Raw genomic sequence first — 16,363 nt, 5'->3', positions numbered from 1 at the left:
CGGTTCAAATCATCAAACCATCTCCACACGTGGGCCCCAATGGGTGGCGACACACCGGGTCCAGTGCGTTGCAACAGAGGCAAAACGAACTCATTCTGTTTTACCACTTCTAACAAACCAAATCAAACCACCTAAGCAGAAATTTCAGAACACAGTCTGCAATAAAATTTCTTTCATTTTTCTTGTCTTTTAACCAGAATTCAAAACCAAATTTGAATGATGGGCAATCTCCACCCTCCATTCTTGTACCTGTTGTATGTTCTTACCTTATTGTCGATCATGCCGATCGCCTTCTCTGAGATAAAAGATACCCGCATCGTCGCTGATTCAAGGCCCATGATCCTGTTTGAACGTTTCGGATTCTCCAATGACGGTCACATTGATATATGGCTGAAGCGTGTTGCATGGAAACCAAAACAACAGAGTCCTGATATGGACCCAACCAAGATGGGATTCATACTCTTAAGGGAGGCATCCTACGCAAAGATCCTAAATGAATCGGAGTACGCCGACCACTTCTGTGTTGTATCAAGCCACTACGTGAAACAGATATTCACATTCCAAGATCTCAGGTTCGATTACACTTACAATGGTTCAATCGCTGTCGATGATCCCGACGAATACAGTCTTGTCTTTGGAAACTGCCAGCCCGAATTCGAAATTTGGATGGATGTCCACACAGAAATGTACAATGTAGAGAAGGGCTGGAAGGATTTCCTTCCTGCTGGCCAGACCCAACTGCCAAAACTGTATTTTATCTTCTTTCTCATGTACTCTGTTTTCTTCTTGATCTGGATCTACACCTGCATCAAGCAAAGAGCGACTCTTGATAAGATCCATGTCTTGATGGGGGCCTTGCTCTTGTTCAAAGCGCTGTTGATGATCTGCGCATCCGAAGATCAGTCATATGTGAAGAGAACCGGGTCGTCCCGTGGGTGGGACATCGCGTTCTACATTTTCAGCTTCTTCAAAGGTATAATGCTGTTCACTGTAATCATCCTCATTGGAACGGGCTGGTCATTCGTAAAGCCGTTCTTGCATGAGCGCGAAAAGAATCTTCTGATGATCGTCATACCTCTGCAAGTCCTCGAGAACATAGCTTCTGTAGTGATCGGAGAGACAGGGCCGTCCACCAAGGACTGGCTGACATGGAACCAGCTCTTCCTCTTGATCGATATTATATGTTGCTGCACGGTGTTCTTTCCGATCATCTGGTCAATCAGGAGTCTTCGGGAGGCCTCGAAGACAGATGGGAAGGCAGCCAGGAACCTTGAGAAGCTGACACTTTTCAAGCAGTTCTATGTCGTTGTTGTTGGGTACTTGTATTTCACAAGAATTGTGGTTTCTGCAATTGGCGCGGTCGTTAGTTACAGGTATCACTGGATAAGTACGGCTTCGATGGAGGGTGCGAGTTTGATCTTCTACATGTATCTTTTCTACAACTTCCAGCCGATCGAGAGGAATCCGTACTTTGTCATCCAAGATGAAGAAGAGGCGGCAGCGGCACTTGCACTGGAAGAAGACAATTCGTTTGAGCTCTAAGCGAAGCCAATTTTCCTTGAATTCCGGTCTGTATACCTACTGCAAAATTCATCATATGGGTATCGAGTTTGTAGATCTGTTTCTGTCAATCTGAGATACTCCAACTCTTTTCATGTGATGGTCTTTTCATGCTGCAATCATCTGATGTCTCTCTCTTTTTTCATTGCCTGTTTTATTGGTACTGTAATCAGATGAAGCTAAGGGTCTGTTTGGGCGGTGGGATTAGAAGGAATTAGGTGGGATGGGATTCATCTGGTACTGTGCCAATCCCACTCCATGTTTGGAAAGAATGGAAAAGCTTGGAATTACATTAAATAGAATTGCATCGGTCCCGTGCCAATTTTACTCAATGTTAGCAAGTCGTTGCAGGTCCCACCATGATGTGTGGGCTATATCCACACCGTCCACCCATTTATCGAGATTATTTTAGAGCATGGGCCAAAACATTAGGTAAATCTAATGCTCAAGTGGACCCTACCATAGAAAGTAATAGGGATTGAATACTTACCATTGAAAACTTCTTTGGGGCCACATAAGTTTGGGATCTACCTCATTTTTTGGCCCATGCCATAAAATGAGGTTACAAAACAAATGAACAGTTTAGATATAACACGTGTGTTATTCCCAATAATTTCAAATGATGGTGGGTATATCCATTCAATGTACCACCGTATTATCAACAAAGCAGGGCATTAATCTTATCCCATGGCAACAGGGGACAATCCCAGCCATGGGTAATAATTATGTTTTTTGAATCCCATCCCACCTAATCCCTTCTAATCCCACCGCCCAAACAGACCCTAAGGGATTAGAGATTCAGTGGCAACATACGATAATGATTCAATTTTCTTCAGCATCTCCCAGCGGTTGAGACGGACAGAAATTCCTCCAGTTAGACATTACTTCATACCATCCATGAAACATCACCATTCAGTAACCTAACTTTTCACCAGGAGCTATATGATACATGAACCATCTCTGATCAGTATGTGCGGGTCTCAGTTCTGACAAGTGGAGCCCAATTTCGGTAATCTAGACCATTTTTCTTCTGTGTCCCACCAAGGCATGGTGGACCATACCCCTAAAATCTCCCAGACAGGAGGATCCTAGCAACCAATATTAAGGCTTCTTTCAGTTGAATGTGCACTCTGTTGCTGTATTTTTCCTGTTGACCGTCTGTTTACAGGGCACAAATTGGAGGGTTATGATTGTCCTGTAGTGTATTTTTTGGGCGTGGTCCATTCATGATGGGTGCACTAGACATAAAACCACGGGCCACACTTTTCAGAATCTAAAAACTTAGGAATGCTGTGGAACATGGGTTGCGTATCATATAATTCCTCTCCTTTCAGATTGCATCAAGCATGCAAGATAAAACAAACAAGAAAAAAGATTCTCAAATAGGCAAATAGCCAAGCAATAGGAAGCCAACATTCTCATGTACATCTGTGGCAAGATGCACATAACAATCCATTCCATCCCATTAGCTGGGAAACATACATTATCAGTTTTCCTCTTGGAAACAGCAGGAGGAACTACATGTAACGAGTTTGTATCCCACATTTTTATTTCTGAGGTTGCCTAGAAGCTATCTCAAGGAATACTCATCTGCATTTAATTCATGAATGGTTGTTGTCTTGCTGCAACAGGCTTCTTAAATATGGAGCATCTTTGTACGACGCATACATGGGCAGATCAAGAGCTTTCTCTGATATCTTCCCATCGTCATGAATCTTTGCTATCAGAGTCTCAAGTGATGGAAAATTGGCCTGCAGATCTCAGGTGGAAGCAATGCAATAAGAGGCAGGAAGTAGACAGTGAAACCTAAATTTGCAGAAAACATAATATTCTTTTTTACTACCTCTGGTCGAATATAGCCAACAATTGCGAGGTGAAGCTCCTCGCCGTAAAAATCCTCATTGAAATCATGAAGCAGCCATGGCTCCTGCAATAGTTTGCATGTATAAGTGAAATCAAAAGATAAATCCCAGATAGTGTTTCTGAAAGTAATACTAGTCAGCCGGTTTGAGCTTGTTAAACCAGAATCAATAACTGTCAAAAGATAAATCCCAGACAGTGTTTCTGAAAGTAATACTAGTCAGCCAGTTTGAGCTTGTTAAACCAGAATCAATAACTCTCAAAAGATAAATCCCAGATAGTGCTTTAGAAAGTAATGTTGGTCGGCCAGTTTGACCTTTGTTAAACCAGAGTCAATAACTCTCAAAAATAAATCCCAGATGGTGTGAGAAAGAGGATCTCCTCTTGGTTGGCGGCATCAAAATAAAAAGTAATCTTTCTCTTTCTTTTCTTTTGTTTTTTAAAGCTTAAGGGCCTGTTTGGTTTTCTAATTTCCCATGAAATGCAAAATAAATAAGCCATCATTATCATTTCCAGGTGTTTGTTTAAGGAGGAATTCAGGCTTGTGAATTGAGAGTCAAATACACTTATAAATGAAGTAGGTAAAGTAGATTGTAATCTTTACATTTTTACACTATAGAGCTACAATTTTTACAGTGATTTTTGGGTGAAACAAACAATGTAACAAAACCATCATTGCAGTCAAATGCAAGTAATGTCAGCACACAATTACAAAAGATAATAATCATTACCCATTTACATCTATTTACCGTTGTAATTGGAAAACCAAACAGCGCCTAAGTGTAAGAATTTTGTTTGTCATTGCCAAACAGGGGGCAAGCTAGTAAATCAACCACCCCAAATTCACCATTCCTAAAGATAAGCTTCCTCCAAAACCAAACAGCGCCTAAGTGTAAGAATTTTGTTTGTCATTGCCAAACAGGGGGCAAGCTAGTAAATCAACCACCCCAAATTCACCATTCCTAAAGATAAGCTTCCTCCACAAAGCACTCAGTTGTTCTCCATGGCTCCACCATTTGCCAAGGAGGGTGTGATTTTTTCCCCCTAATATTCTTCAAACTTTGATGCCCCCTCTTTCTCCAGCTTTTGACCTATTACCAGTTCATTAGATGAAATTTATGCCCGGCTCCTCTCAACTCCCAAGGGGAATTTCTTTGCAACCTATTGACCAAACTCGCTAACACCTCCAGCGTACTGAAGAGGAAAGGAAATAAAGCAGAAGATTTGAAAGAGTAGATCTAATAAGCATAATTGTACCTTTTGAGCAGAAGTTTCCACTTTCGCAGCTTCCTTTCAATCCACTCAATCACAGGATCCCAAAAGGAGTATGATTGGAGTTGCCCTGGCAAAGGGGGCCCAGGAGAACTAAAAGGAAGATCCAGTGCTTTGCATCCCATCTAATCCACCAGGAACTAAACACTCATAACACACGCACCCACCCCAACCATCACCCTTCAGCAAATATTAACCCTAATACAACATCACTTTGAGGGAACCCCTTTTAAGATTTCTCATATGCTCCAAGGATACACTATAAATGACAAGTTTCATGCACAAAACCGAAGGCGGGTCACAACCATCCCTGTTTCACTCACCCCAAAACCTTTAGGGAGGAAGCACTCTCAATAAGCAAACTAAGACTCTCGACCACTGATAAGAAGATCTGAAGAACGGTATGCCACCTTGACTGAGGCCTTTGGAGCTACAAAATTATCCAGTAATGGAGCCATTAACAAGGATGGAGAAAGATGCTAAAGTGATACACTCCTCCATCCACCAGATCCACTTATCTAGCTGGATCCCATTCACGTGGTCATAAACTTTTTCCATATCGACTTTGCAATACGTGCCACTCTTGACTTGATTCTTGAATCAATACATCTGTTTGCCACTGGAATGCCATGAAGAATGCTTTTCCATAATGAAAGCTCCTTGAGATAGGGAGATAACAAAACCCTTAACTTCCCAGTCTGACCAAGAGGGACATTTTAAAAATACATAAACCTTAACCTCCCACAATCTCATTTTCTAGTCAAATTTATGGTAAATATCCATTTCTATTATATTCACCTTTCGATTAATTTCTATAATTTTCAAGCTGTTTCATTTATTCTGTGACCCCAGTCTGGTGAAGTCTACCTTTGGAACTGAATATTATCGAATCAATATAACAGTATAGAAGTCTGATTAAGATTGATTTGTACTCACTATTGTTTTTTCAGTATTGTCGAAGTACGGGTTCCAACCAATACTCATGACCATCTTGAATATGCCTCGTGTGGACAATGCAGCCCATCCAAAATACACTCCAGAGGCATGTTCTGATAAAATCACTGAAAAGCTGTCTGCAGATAAATTAGCTGCAATGCAAAGTGATCTTGTAAGTTTCAGTTGAATGAACAGTCATGAGAACAAATGCAGCACAAAGCAACCTCATGAACTCAAATGGAAGAATCCAAGTGCCCACTGATCAAAATGGCCAGTCAAATTCCGTCAAGTGTGTGATGGCAATAAATAGACCAGGTGCTTCAACTGTCATCCCATGCATCGCCTGTGGTTTAGAGGTTACACATCTTGATGTGATGAATCATAGTCATGTTGTATATGCATCCTCACATGAAAAAGGGTTCCTTACATGATAGGTGAGGATTGCTTTAGAGATTGTAGTACAACTGAGTTCGCATTCAAGAACTCAATCAATTTCCAGAGTTTATTTTATTTTAATAAACTCAATGGATATCCTAGCTAACCACTACATAAACACAAAGTGCTTCAAGCAAAACACCAAGGGCCTGTTTGGACTAGATTACTGCGTGGTAAAGGGTGGTAAAACAGCAATGATGCCTTCTCACAGGCGTTTGGAAGAGATGGAAATAGCATGTTAACTATGCCTCGAAAAAGGTGATTGCATGCATGGAAATCGGGTGAGATTGCCTCCGAATAAATCTGTGTCCAATTCGCGCTATTCATCCCCTTTACCAGCTCATTTAAGGGCATGATCCTAAAAATGAAGCGTATTATAAGCTCAGGTGGACCATACCACAGGAAACAGGGGGGATAATGACATCCACCGTTGAAAGCTGAAACGTGGCTCACGGTCCACAGGGATGTGCATCCAGCATCCAACCTGTTCATAAGATCACACAAACATGAATGAAGAGAAAACACAAATATCAGCTTCAGCCAAAACTTGTGGCCCCCAAGAAGTTTTTGATGGCAGGCATTCAATTCCCCTTGTTTCCTGTGGTGTGGTCCACTTGTGCTTTGGATCTGCCTCTTTTTTGGCCTTGTGCCCTAAAATGAGCAGGTAAAATGGATTGACGGCATGGATCAAGTACATAGATCACGGTGGGCCCCACAGATTTTACAATCATCATATTTTCCTTCCTTGGTTTCAACGTTACACCTTCCAAACAGGTGTAGCTGTCACCGTTACCAGGAGGCATTTCGCATGAATTACATAAGTAAATAATAATTACTTATTTACCCATATTTATGGTGCAGTAATCTAATCCAAACAGGCCCTAAAAGAAAATTAAGTTCTGTTACTCTTCAACATTATATAAAAAGTTCTGTTCCAAAGAAATGTATGACAAAAAATAATTTCTTAACTAACATCCATTTTCTGTAGGAAACAGTGACTTAGGGGCTAGGAGGTCTGAAATACCTGTAGGTATTCCAAGCACCTTTGATCCACGACCGAATCCCTTGATAACTGGGCCTCCAATATACCAAGGTTCAATCGGTAGAGTACCTTCTATCCCTGCAGACCAAAATCAGTAGCTTTGATGATGGGCTACCTCAAAGGAAATACAATGCAATGAGAAGACACACTAATAAAAGGTGTTAGTGGGTTACAGGGTTATACAATCTTGGAATGGTGGCAGACCCCATTTTTCAGGCTGCAGGTCAAGCAGAGAATTTATCACTTCATCAGCTGAACTGTAAAGAGCTGCTTGTTTTGGAACTGATGGCACTGCAACTACTCCCATTCCAGCAGCCTTACCAGCTGTAACACCAGGCCTGATACAGGTTGTTCTCATATAAAAAGATCAGAAATCATAATAAAATTTACAATTGCACTGGACTTGGAATGGAAATTGCATTATTCATCAAAATATAGAGTTCAAAGAAAGTAAAATGAAGATCAAGAAATAGAATGGGCACTATATTTTTCTGCCAATTTTTTAAGGATCTGGTATCATAAGTAGCTTCTTTCAGGGTGGGTAGCTAGCTGAGGGTAGGCATTGCTGGGGCCACAGTTTAATGGAATGGCAGGTCAGTGCTATGGAGGCTGGTGTAAAGTGTTGAATTCAGCTGTTGTTGAAATGCATTAGTGGAAGCATCCTTAGATTAAGCCAGCGAAGGACCAGGATGAAATAAGTAACCATGTCAGAATCAAACATACTGATGCTAGAGAAAGGGGTCATGTTTAGGGTCCTTGAGGGGGTCTTTTGCTGATGCTATTTAATCCTTGCTCTCAATACCAATTCACCCTATTTTCATCTAACAATTTATGTTTTTTAGGTTTCATATCATGTCCTTGCATAACGTGGAGTCATTGTTCAGAGTATCCCCGATATTATCTGTATCTCCAGCTCGGCGATACTGATAACACTAGTAGCCTCAGAAATTCCAGGTATCAACGATGTATCAATATCGCCAACATCTCCAACTGTGTAAATTCCAGGTATCTCTTGTATCGCCATTCACCAGTGTATCGACGACATTTTGATAATAGCGCCAATGTATTGATATCACCAAAAATCTATTCATTAAAAAGTAAAAAAAAAAAAAAAAATCCATTTCAAAGTTTATAGGCACATGTTTGTATGCAATGTTCAAATTGTTGGCAATAATATCGATCATATCATGATATAATCGTTATCACATGCAATGTTCAAAACTTTTAAACTCTGTAGGTTAAAATAAAATGTACATGAGTCGTGAAGTATGCAATACACCAATACTATAAATAATAGTAAAACATGCAATTGTGAGATGTTTTAGTATCGTATTCATTTTAATAAATTTATCATTGATATTATATAGTTAGAAAATTAAATATAAAGGTTTGCAGTCAATCCCAAGTTGTCAAGGTTCACAAATCCATTAGATAGCCCGATACAACATTCTCACCAAAGATAGGAACGTTACACTACCATAAACATGTTCAAAATAATAATAGTAATAATGCATATTTGGAATATTTACATTTTTCTAGATTTTATGGATATTTTTCCAGAATTTTTCGATAATTTTTTTTTTCAACTAATATGGGGGCGTATCAGTCGTTACTCTGATACCCCGTATCAGTAATAGTAGTGACCATTACAGACACCATTACCAATACGGAACACCAATGGGTATGAATATAGGTTCAGTACCCTTGGTCGGTATGGATATGGCCATATGGGTACCCTCACCGAACCCAACTCATTGCTACACCTAAATATTGGGCAAAGAAACATTGTGACCACCTCCATGGGGGCCTTGATAAGTTATGATATTCGTGGTAATGATGTTGTGTAGAACCCTCCCATAAGAAGAAATCTCCAAGATTGGGAGATTGAAGAGTATGCGGCTCTCCTTTTATGCATTAACAATGGTAAACCTAAGCAGGCAGACATTGATAGGTTGGTGTGGATTCCAGATAAATCGGGCCTTTTCTCGGTTAAATTTGTTTATAACTTTACCACCGGGATCACTCAGGTGATAGAAGAAGTGCGGACTGATAAGCTGTGGAAATACAAGATCCCCCCGAAGATTGCGGTTTTTGCGTGGCTGGTAGGTAAGGGCAAAGTGCTGACGGTAGATAATTTGAGGAAAAAAGGTATGATTCTTCCCAACATTTGCCTTTGCTGCATGGAGGATACAGAATCTGTCAATCACCTGTTTATGCACTGTCCTCTCATCGGCCAGATTTGGTGTTGTATTTTTTCCTGGTTTCAACTGTCTTGGGTTCTTCCCAATTCGACGGGTCGACTGCTTAAGGCCTGGCATGGTGCTTCCTTTGGAAAGCAGAAATCTATTATTTGGAGATTATCTCTTGCGGCTATTTGGTGGGCGGTGTGGGAAGAGATGAATGGGAGATGTTTTAGAGGGGAATCTAAAGGGCGGGATTCCATTGTGCAAAGGGTTCAGTTTTATATTTTCAAATGGGCTTCTATTGTTATCCCTCTAAAAGATTGTAATGTGCTTTTATATGGAGCTAACTGACTTGCTATCTCCGCGGGTTGGTTGCTCCCTTGTTTTCCTTTTAATGAAAGTCTTTGTTATCTCTAAAAACAAATAAAAACAAAAAAAAAATATTTAAAACAAAAGTACCAAAGCAAAAAAGATATATAGAAAATTAGAAACATATTAAAATTGTAAATAACACAAACTGCCAAAGATAAATTCCGCTTATTTTCTTATTGTTATGTTGACTGTGTTGGAGTTGTGCCTTGGAAAACCAATGTTAATCTATCCATTAATGACATGTATGGTATCCAATGACACTGATGATCTTGAACGTAGATCATGATGACCATGGGTCTAAGATCAAGGTATTCAATAATGGTAGTGGTGGTGGGAAAGTCCACTGCCATTAATGTTACAATACAGGTCATTACCGCCTTTGGGGAAAAAAAAAAGTGTATCAACCCTGTAATGGCAGTTTCAGACTGTCTTTTTCCATAACAGTTGTTATGGCCCCGTAACACGTAATGGTTCCCACCATTACTATTACGTTACATTTTTTTAATACCATGTTCAAGACGGACATATTACATTGCCATAGTTAATATGTGAGAGTATCTTAAATATACATGAACATGGGTTAAATGAGAGAATTCCTCTTATTATCCTTAGGAACTTGAGAGTGGACAGAAAGATCACTAACCAAGGAAGAGTTGTGGGCCATGGATTTCAATACCCCATTGTACCATGACCACCTAGCAAGTTGTAGGAGAAACCTATGGTTAATGGTTATTACTTTGTATGTGGTCATTCCGTATTACGGCGTTGATGGCGAGTCACGATGGAAAGGCTCCACTATTGGGTATGAAGATGAGTCCATGTGCCTCTACGCTATCCCGCATAGGAGTGTGAATCTGCCATGGGAATAGGCTCCTAGTTTTGGACTTGTTGGGCACAGACATTAGTGGATCGATATCAAAATTCTAGATTGGGAGGCCCATCATGCCTGGACTATGATCGACTTAAGGATGTATCGAGTTTAATTAATCCTTAGACCTAAGGATGTGTGAGGAATAAAGGTCTACATTACACATGCTTTTGCTTGCTTTTATAAGGTCATCATGTGGCTAACAGAGGTGAGTGTACTTGGGCACATCCATCAAGGTTTGCTGAGACTCACATGGGCCAACAATAGATCCATTGTTTCTTAGAAACTTATGGCTCAGAAATTGGCGATGACATGTTCATCAAGTGGTTTTTCTATTGGGCCCAACACTTAAAAAGGTTTTACAAATGTTTTCAATTGTTAAACTTTTGTTTTAACCATTAAAAAGGTATTGATCACATTTACTAATGATCGGATGTTTAGATCTACAAGTCCACCACTTCATCCACATGGGATTGGGTTTATGGTGGATGTCCATGATAGTGAAGTGATTGGATTAGATATGAGTGCATGGGATAAGGCAAGATCGCAAATTTTCAAAGTAGTGAAGCATATGGTAGATTGTAGGATGGGAGAATACTATAATTGATTCCTTCCTAAAACCCTAACTCCATATTTAGGATCCTATCTTATAAGGAGAGGAGCCTACAAAAAAGAGAGCCTTGAACATCCCACCCCCTAGGCGTCACCAATAAAGAATGTAGAGAGATAGAGAGATTTTATCTCTCCTTTTTCCATCCATCACATGTTCTACACATGTGGTCCACTCGTGGACGGCTATTGCATTTCCCTTGTCCCTACTCCAAGGGTTGACTTGTGGCTAACATCCTCTCCTATATATGTGATAGATCAAGGAGAGACCTTCAATTTTAAAGGAACGGTATCATCAAAACAACGGTTTCTCAATGGCATTGATTAGGTAATCCTAATCATAGGATTTATGGTTTCGATTTTTAGAATCTAGAGAATATCTGAACGGGGATTCATAGGGCTGTACATCTAAAATTGGGTTTTTAAAATTTTTATTATCCACTGCGTTTTGAAAAATCCTAATAGACCATAGCTACAAGAAGCTAAATTTGGATTCAAAAGGTTTAAGTCCAAAATAAGAGGACTGGAAAGGGTCATACTGGAAAAAAAATACAATTACAGAATATTCTAGTATGTGTAATTTACTGTTTTCAATCTCTACTTCTAGTTATAAGAACACGAGAAGAAAGACAGTGCCTAGGTCATTAAAAGTTCTTTGACGGTATTTCATATCTTTTGCAACAAAAAGAGGGCTTCAAAATCATGTCTAACATGGTGTTGTTCTAAGAAATGAAAGTGTTGTTGTAACATAGCATTTAATTTTTATGGTATCTAATCCACAAATAAAGTAGATTAACATATTGAAGTAGGAAACAACTTGAATTCTGTAAGTTTAATAAAATTATCTCAACCACCAATATAATACAAATGAAAAAGAAGTGCTCATTTATTTCTCAACACAATAGTCACCCAAGTATTCCCTTCAGCTTGCCTCAAATGCAATATCCAATTAGTCTTTTAAATAATCTATCAAAAGTTGCCTGTCAGTTAGAAGAGTAAGATGTTTACTGACTTTGAGCTTGGCAGACACTATAATGGTGTGCTGACTATGAGTTTTGAAAACATCATAATTACAATCATAATGTGTAAATATTTTTCTTAATAGGCCAACCAAAGAACATTAGAAAAGCAACTCTGAACATAGATTTTCATCCCCCCCTCTTTCCAGAATTGCATGTGAGAAAAAATTGAATACAATGTTAGATTTGCAACAAATGAATGAGTACATCATTCCACATATATCGGGATGCTTTAAAAGGAGCACAAATCAGGAAATAAAGGAATTAAAGATTTGAGGTTACTTACAAGGAGTCCTCTATGACAAGGCACTTGGAAGGTTCAACATTCAACCTTTTAGCTGCTTCAAGAAATCTGATACACAGAACTCAAGAATTTATATTCTTGGAAATAATGGGTTTCAGTTAAAATTTGCAAAAAAAAAAAAAAAGAATTGAAAGTAACCCTCAATTGGCAACCCCAAATTGAAATTGTGTTTATGCGTCTCACATTTCAGGAGATGGCTTCCCCATTCCTACTTCATCGCCACCGATGATGACAGAAAAAGATTCTTTCCAGCCTAAACATGACAAAAATGAGCTAATAAGCTTGTATTTTCTTTCTTTTTATTAAGTGTAATGTCTTTGATCCATCTCTCGCCCAAAATCAACATCTTCGAAATTTGCTAAGAAAATAAGAAACATAGAAACCTTGATGTTCTTGTTTCTATATATATATATATATATATATATATATATATATATATATATATCTGTGAGTACAATGTCCTTGACCCATCTCTCGCACAAAATAGCATCTTTAAATTTTCTAAGAAAGATTTGACACTTGGAAGCTTTTCAGGTTCAGAAAATGAGTCATACCATGGTGGTGAGAAATTTTTGCTTCTATGCTTTCCTTTGGAGAGTTTGAAGCCAACGCCATCCGCACACCATGACCATTCAAATGTTTAATTAATCGGGAGGCCCCTGGAAGAGCTTTAATATTGCACCACCTAAAATGAAGAAATATAGTAAGCAAACCCTATAGCCATCAAAATGCTAGAGGATATTACGAATTTGGCATCATGAATAATTTTTTATATCCATAGAAGTTTTCAAATCCACCCATCAGCATGACCAGATGATTCTTTGCATAATATCACAGGATTTGGATTTCCATCACTCAAAAGTTATACTATAGGCTTTGTCAATGAAAGAAAGATCACTGCACAATAAGGCAGAATGAAAGAGTACAAAGATTACTGGTCAGAAAACATTGGGCTTATATCCAAAATGAATTCATTTGTTGTGCAAGGGAGCCCATAATCCTCCACAATTGAGGTTGCAGCCTCCAAAGGTGTCTTCCCTACTATTTTGTGAACTCCTCTTCCATCCCATTGCTTCCCATACTTGCCCAAGAACTTTTTCAACACTTCGCTTACAATTCCATCTACAATGTGGGATGACAAGTTAAGATTACAAACAATCATATGAAAAACAAAGCAATAAAACTGTAGGAGATAATTGCACATAAAGCACATAGCATGCTTCATTGAGAGCCAAAAAAAAAGAAGTCAACATAGAAATCCCACCTGTGTTTAGAAGTGTACCATCTAAATCTAGGACGACATGTGAAACGAAGCTCCTCAAAGGCATTGTAGCTGCCATTGGTCCCTCTTTTATAAGCTCTCAAGCAGAGATAATGGTTCCATCCAACATACCAATCTGACCAGAGACAGGAGATGATTAAGATTACAAATGGTGTTAAGCAGCATTGTACTGTTGATATGGTGATGATGTGCTATAAAGGGATGTTTCTGTGTTCGTAAACATGTATGGTTGTTATTCAGTGACATAAAGCATGGAGGATGATAAGGGAAATTGTAACTGTAGAGCTGCACTTAACCTAAAAGGGTTTCTAGAATGAATAATCTTATTCCATATCTGTGTTTACATGGTATCAAAGCCCTATCACGGGTTTTCTCAATCTTGGGATTTGGAGGCTTTCTTTGGCAATTGAAGCTCATCATTGTTTTATTCAAAAGTTAAGAAGACATGAGCTTTGCCTAGACTTATTAACCATCATTTCTTAATATTTTGAAACCCATACATGTGTGGATATGTATTGGCAAGTGGCAACAGCATACCCACTATGAAACCCATATGACTCCCTCTACTTCTTCCTACCTACCCACTATGATCACATAGAACAGGACCAATTGAAAGTATTTTTGGCATCATACCCCGTAAAGGTGGGGCGCACACCCTTTTGGTGATTCGGACCATTATTTGGCAGGCCCCATATAGGTGGCCCACGCACAAAAGTCCTACATAAGCTTCTATGCTTGGATTTCTATAGATAATATGCTTGGAAAGATCATCTTATGGAATATCACTCTATATTAATTACCTAAAAGTTGAAAACAATATTATAATTAGTAGCATTTATAATTGTAAACTATATCTAAACATACGAAGTCGTCGTCATCATCTAGCCTTATCCCAATTAATTGGGGTCGGTTACATGAATCCCGTTCCACCATTCCACTCTATCAAGGGCCATAACTTTAGTTAAACCATAGGTCATCGAGTTTTTTCTTACTACCCTCCACCCATGTCCTTTTGGGCCTTCCCCTTACCCTCCTAAAGCCTTCAACTTGTACCAACTCACTCCTAACTAGTGCAATTCTTGGTCTCCGTTGCACATGACCAAACCATCAAAGTCTACTTTCCCTCTTCTTATTACCTATTGGTGTTACTCCTAAGTTCTCTCAAATGCATTCATTTATAAGTTTATTCTTCCTCGTCTTGCCACTCATCCATCTCAACGTTCTCATATCAACTATACTCATCCTATGAACATGTTGTTCTTTAACCCAACATTTTGTCCCATAAAGCATGGCTGGTCTTATAGCTATCCTATAAAATTTCTCTTTCAGTTTGAGTGGTGCACAATGGTCAAATAAAACTCCAAAGGCACATGTACATTTTTCACCCAGCTTGAATTCAATGGGCAATATTCTTCTCGATCTCTCCACTCTCATGAATTATCACCCCCAAGATATCAAAAGTGGATATAAAACAAGCAGAGGATGCTACATTAAAATCATAAAACCCATAAAAATGAACTGTTTATCACCTTTCCTTTCAAAATTATCAGCTTCTTTTTTGCAATTTCTATCATCAGTACTATTTTTCTTATTTTCATATTTTTAACTCGACTGCATGAAAATTGACTAACGCGCCCCATCACTGAGGCAGCGTGTCACAGCCAACATTTTCAGCCACCTAGTTGGAATCCCGACTTCTTGGTTCCCATCCAAGCATACACAAAATAATCAAAACACAATCATTTGACAGACTAAAGCCAAAAAAATGACTGAAAGCTAAACATCTCATCATCATCATTATGGCCTTGTCCTAAATATCTGGGGTCGGCAAAAGACTAGTACAGGATTCGAACCAACCCCCAACTGTTTACATATTAAACAGTACCAACCGTGCTATACAGGCATCTAATTACTGAAAGCCAAAGAGATACAACTAAAAAAAAAGTGGGCACTCTTCTTTTCTGCAGATTTTTGTCAAACAACTGGTTGGCAAAGAGAAATGATGGTCTAAAGAAGAGAAGAGACAACTAATTGTTAAGGCAAATAGGGAAATTCACTCAAAGAAATTTGTGGGTGGTCTTCTTCTCTGAAGAAATTTCTCAAACATTTGTTGCCAAATGGATGAATTAAAAATGGTTACAGATCAGATAAAAAATTCACAAAGGGCCTGTTTAAGAATCCGAGAAATGCTTCTTTAACTGAAATTGAATCCAAGAAATATAACCCAAATGGGAATAATCTAAGGAAGATAACATATGTGAAATTGGGTACCTTTTATGGAGGGGGAATATGCTCTTTTGCAGGAAATGGGGATTTTGTGAAAGGATGGTTCTCTCTAGAGCTTTATTTATAAACTCCCCTTCTCTCTGGGAGAGTGAAGACACCAGAAAGAAAAGTGTGGAACGTCTGCGTGGAAGCGGATTGCGTACTGAGTAAACCCCGTGGGCCCCTGTGTCATTCATACATTATATCCACTCCGTCCATCTCTTTTAACACATAATTTTAGGCTTAACCCATTAATTGGAGTATATCCAATCCTCAAATGGACCACACCATCGGAAACTGTGTGAATTGAACATCTACTGTTGAAAAATTCTTGGGGACAACATAGGTTTTAGATC

At 38.9% G+C, this 16,363-nt stretch overlaps 2 protein-coding genes across 2 annotated transcripts; one reads left to right on the top strand and one right to left on the bottom strand.

Annotated features, from left to right (window-relative positions):
• The first annotated feature begins 219 nt into the window (after nt 1–219).
• LOC131246986 (protein CANDIDATE G-PROTEIN COUPLED RECEPTOR 7-like) lies at nt 220–1,542 on the top strand. The gene has a single exon (XM_058247436.1). It carries the CDS (start codon nt 220–222, stop codon nt 1,540–1,542), a length of 1,323 nt encoding a protein of 440 aa, XP_058103419.1.
• A 1,379-nt stretch (nt 1,543–2,921) lies between these two features.
• On the bottom strand, nt 2,922–16,148 carry LOC131245747 (bifunctional riboflavin kinase/FMN phosphatase). Its single transcript, XM_058245418.1, has 11 exons — nt 16,014–16,148; nt 13,725–13,857; nt 13,396–13,582; nt 13,015–13,145; nt 12,644–12,713; nt 12,443–12,508; nt 7,289–7,443; nt 7,088–7,183; nt 5,629–5,780; nt 3,404–3,487; nt 2,922–3,311 (listed from the first exon to the last, which is right to left on the bottom strand). The coding sequence occupies exons 2-11, from the start codon at nt 13,798–13,800 to the stop codon at nt 3,162–3,164; spliced, it is 1,167 nt and encodes a 388-aa protein (XP_058101401.1). The 5' UTR covers nt 13,801–13,857; nt 16,014–16,148; the 3' UTR covers nt 2,922–3,161.
• Nucleotides 16,149–16,363: the final 215 nt, after the last annotated feature.

This window comes from Magnolia sinica, chromosome 5 (assembly GCF_029962835.1).
Source record: "Magnolia sinica isolate HGM2019 chromosome 5, MsV1, whole genome shotgun sequence".
Taxonomy (NCBI): Eukaryota; Viridiplantae; Streptophyta; class Magnoliopsida; order Magnoliales; family Magnoliaceae; genus Magnolia; species Magnolia sinica.
Note: the sequence above shows the minus strand (reverse complement) of the source record. Positions and strands in the feature narration are given on the sequence as shown.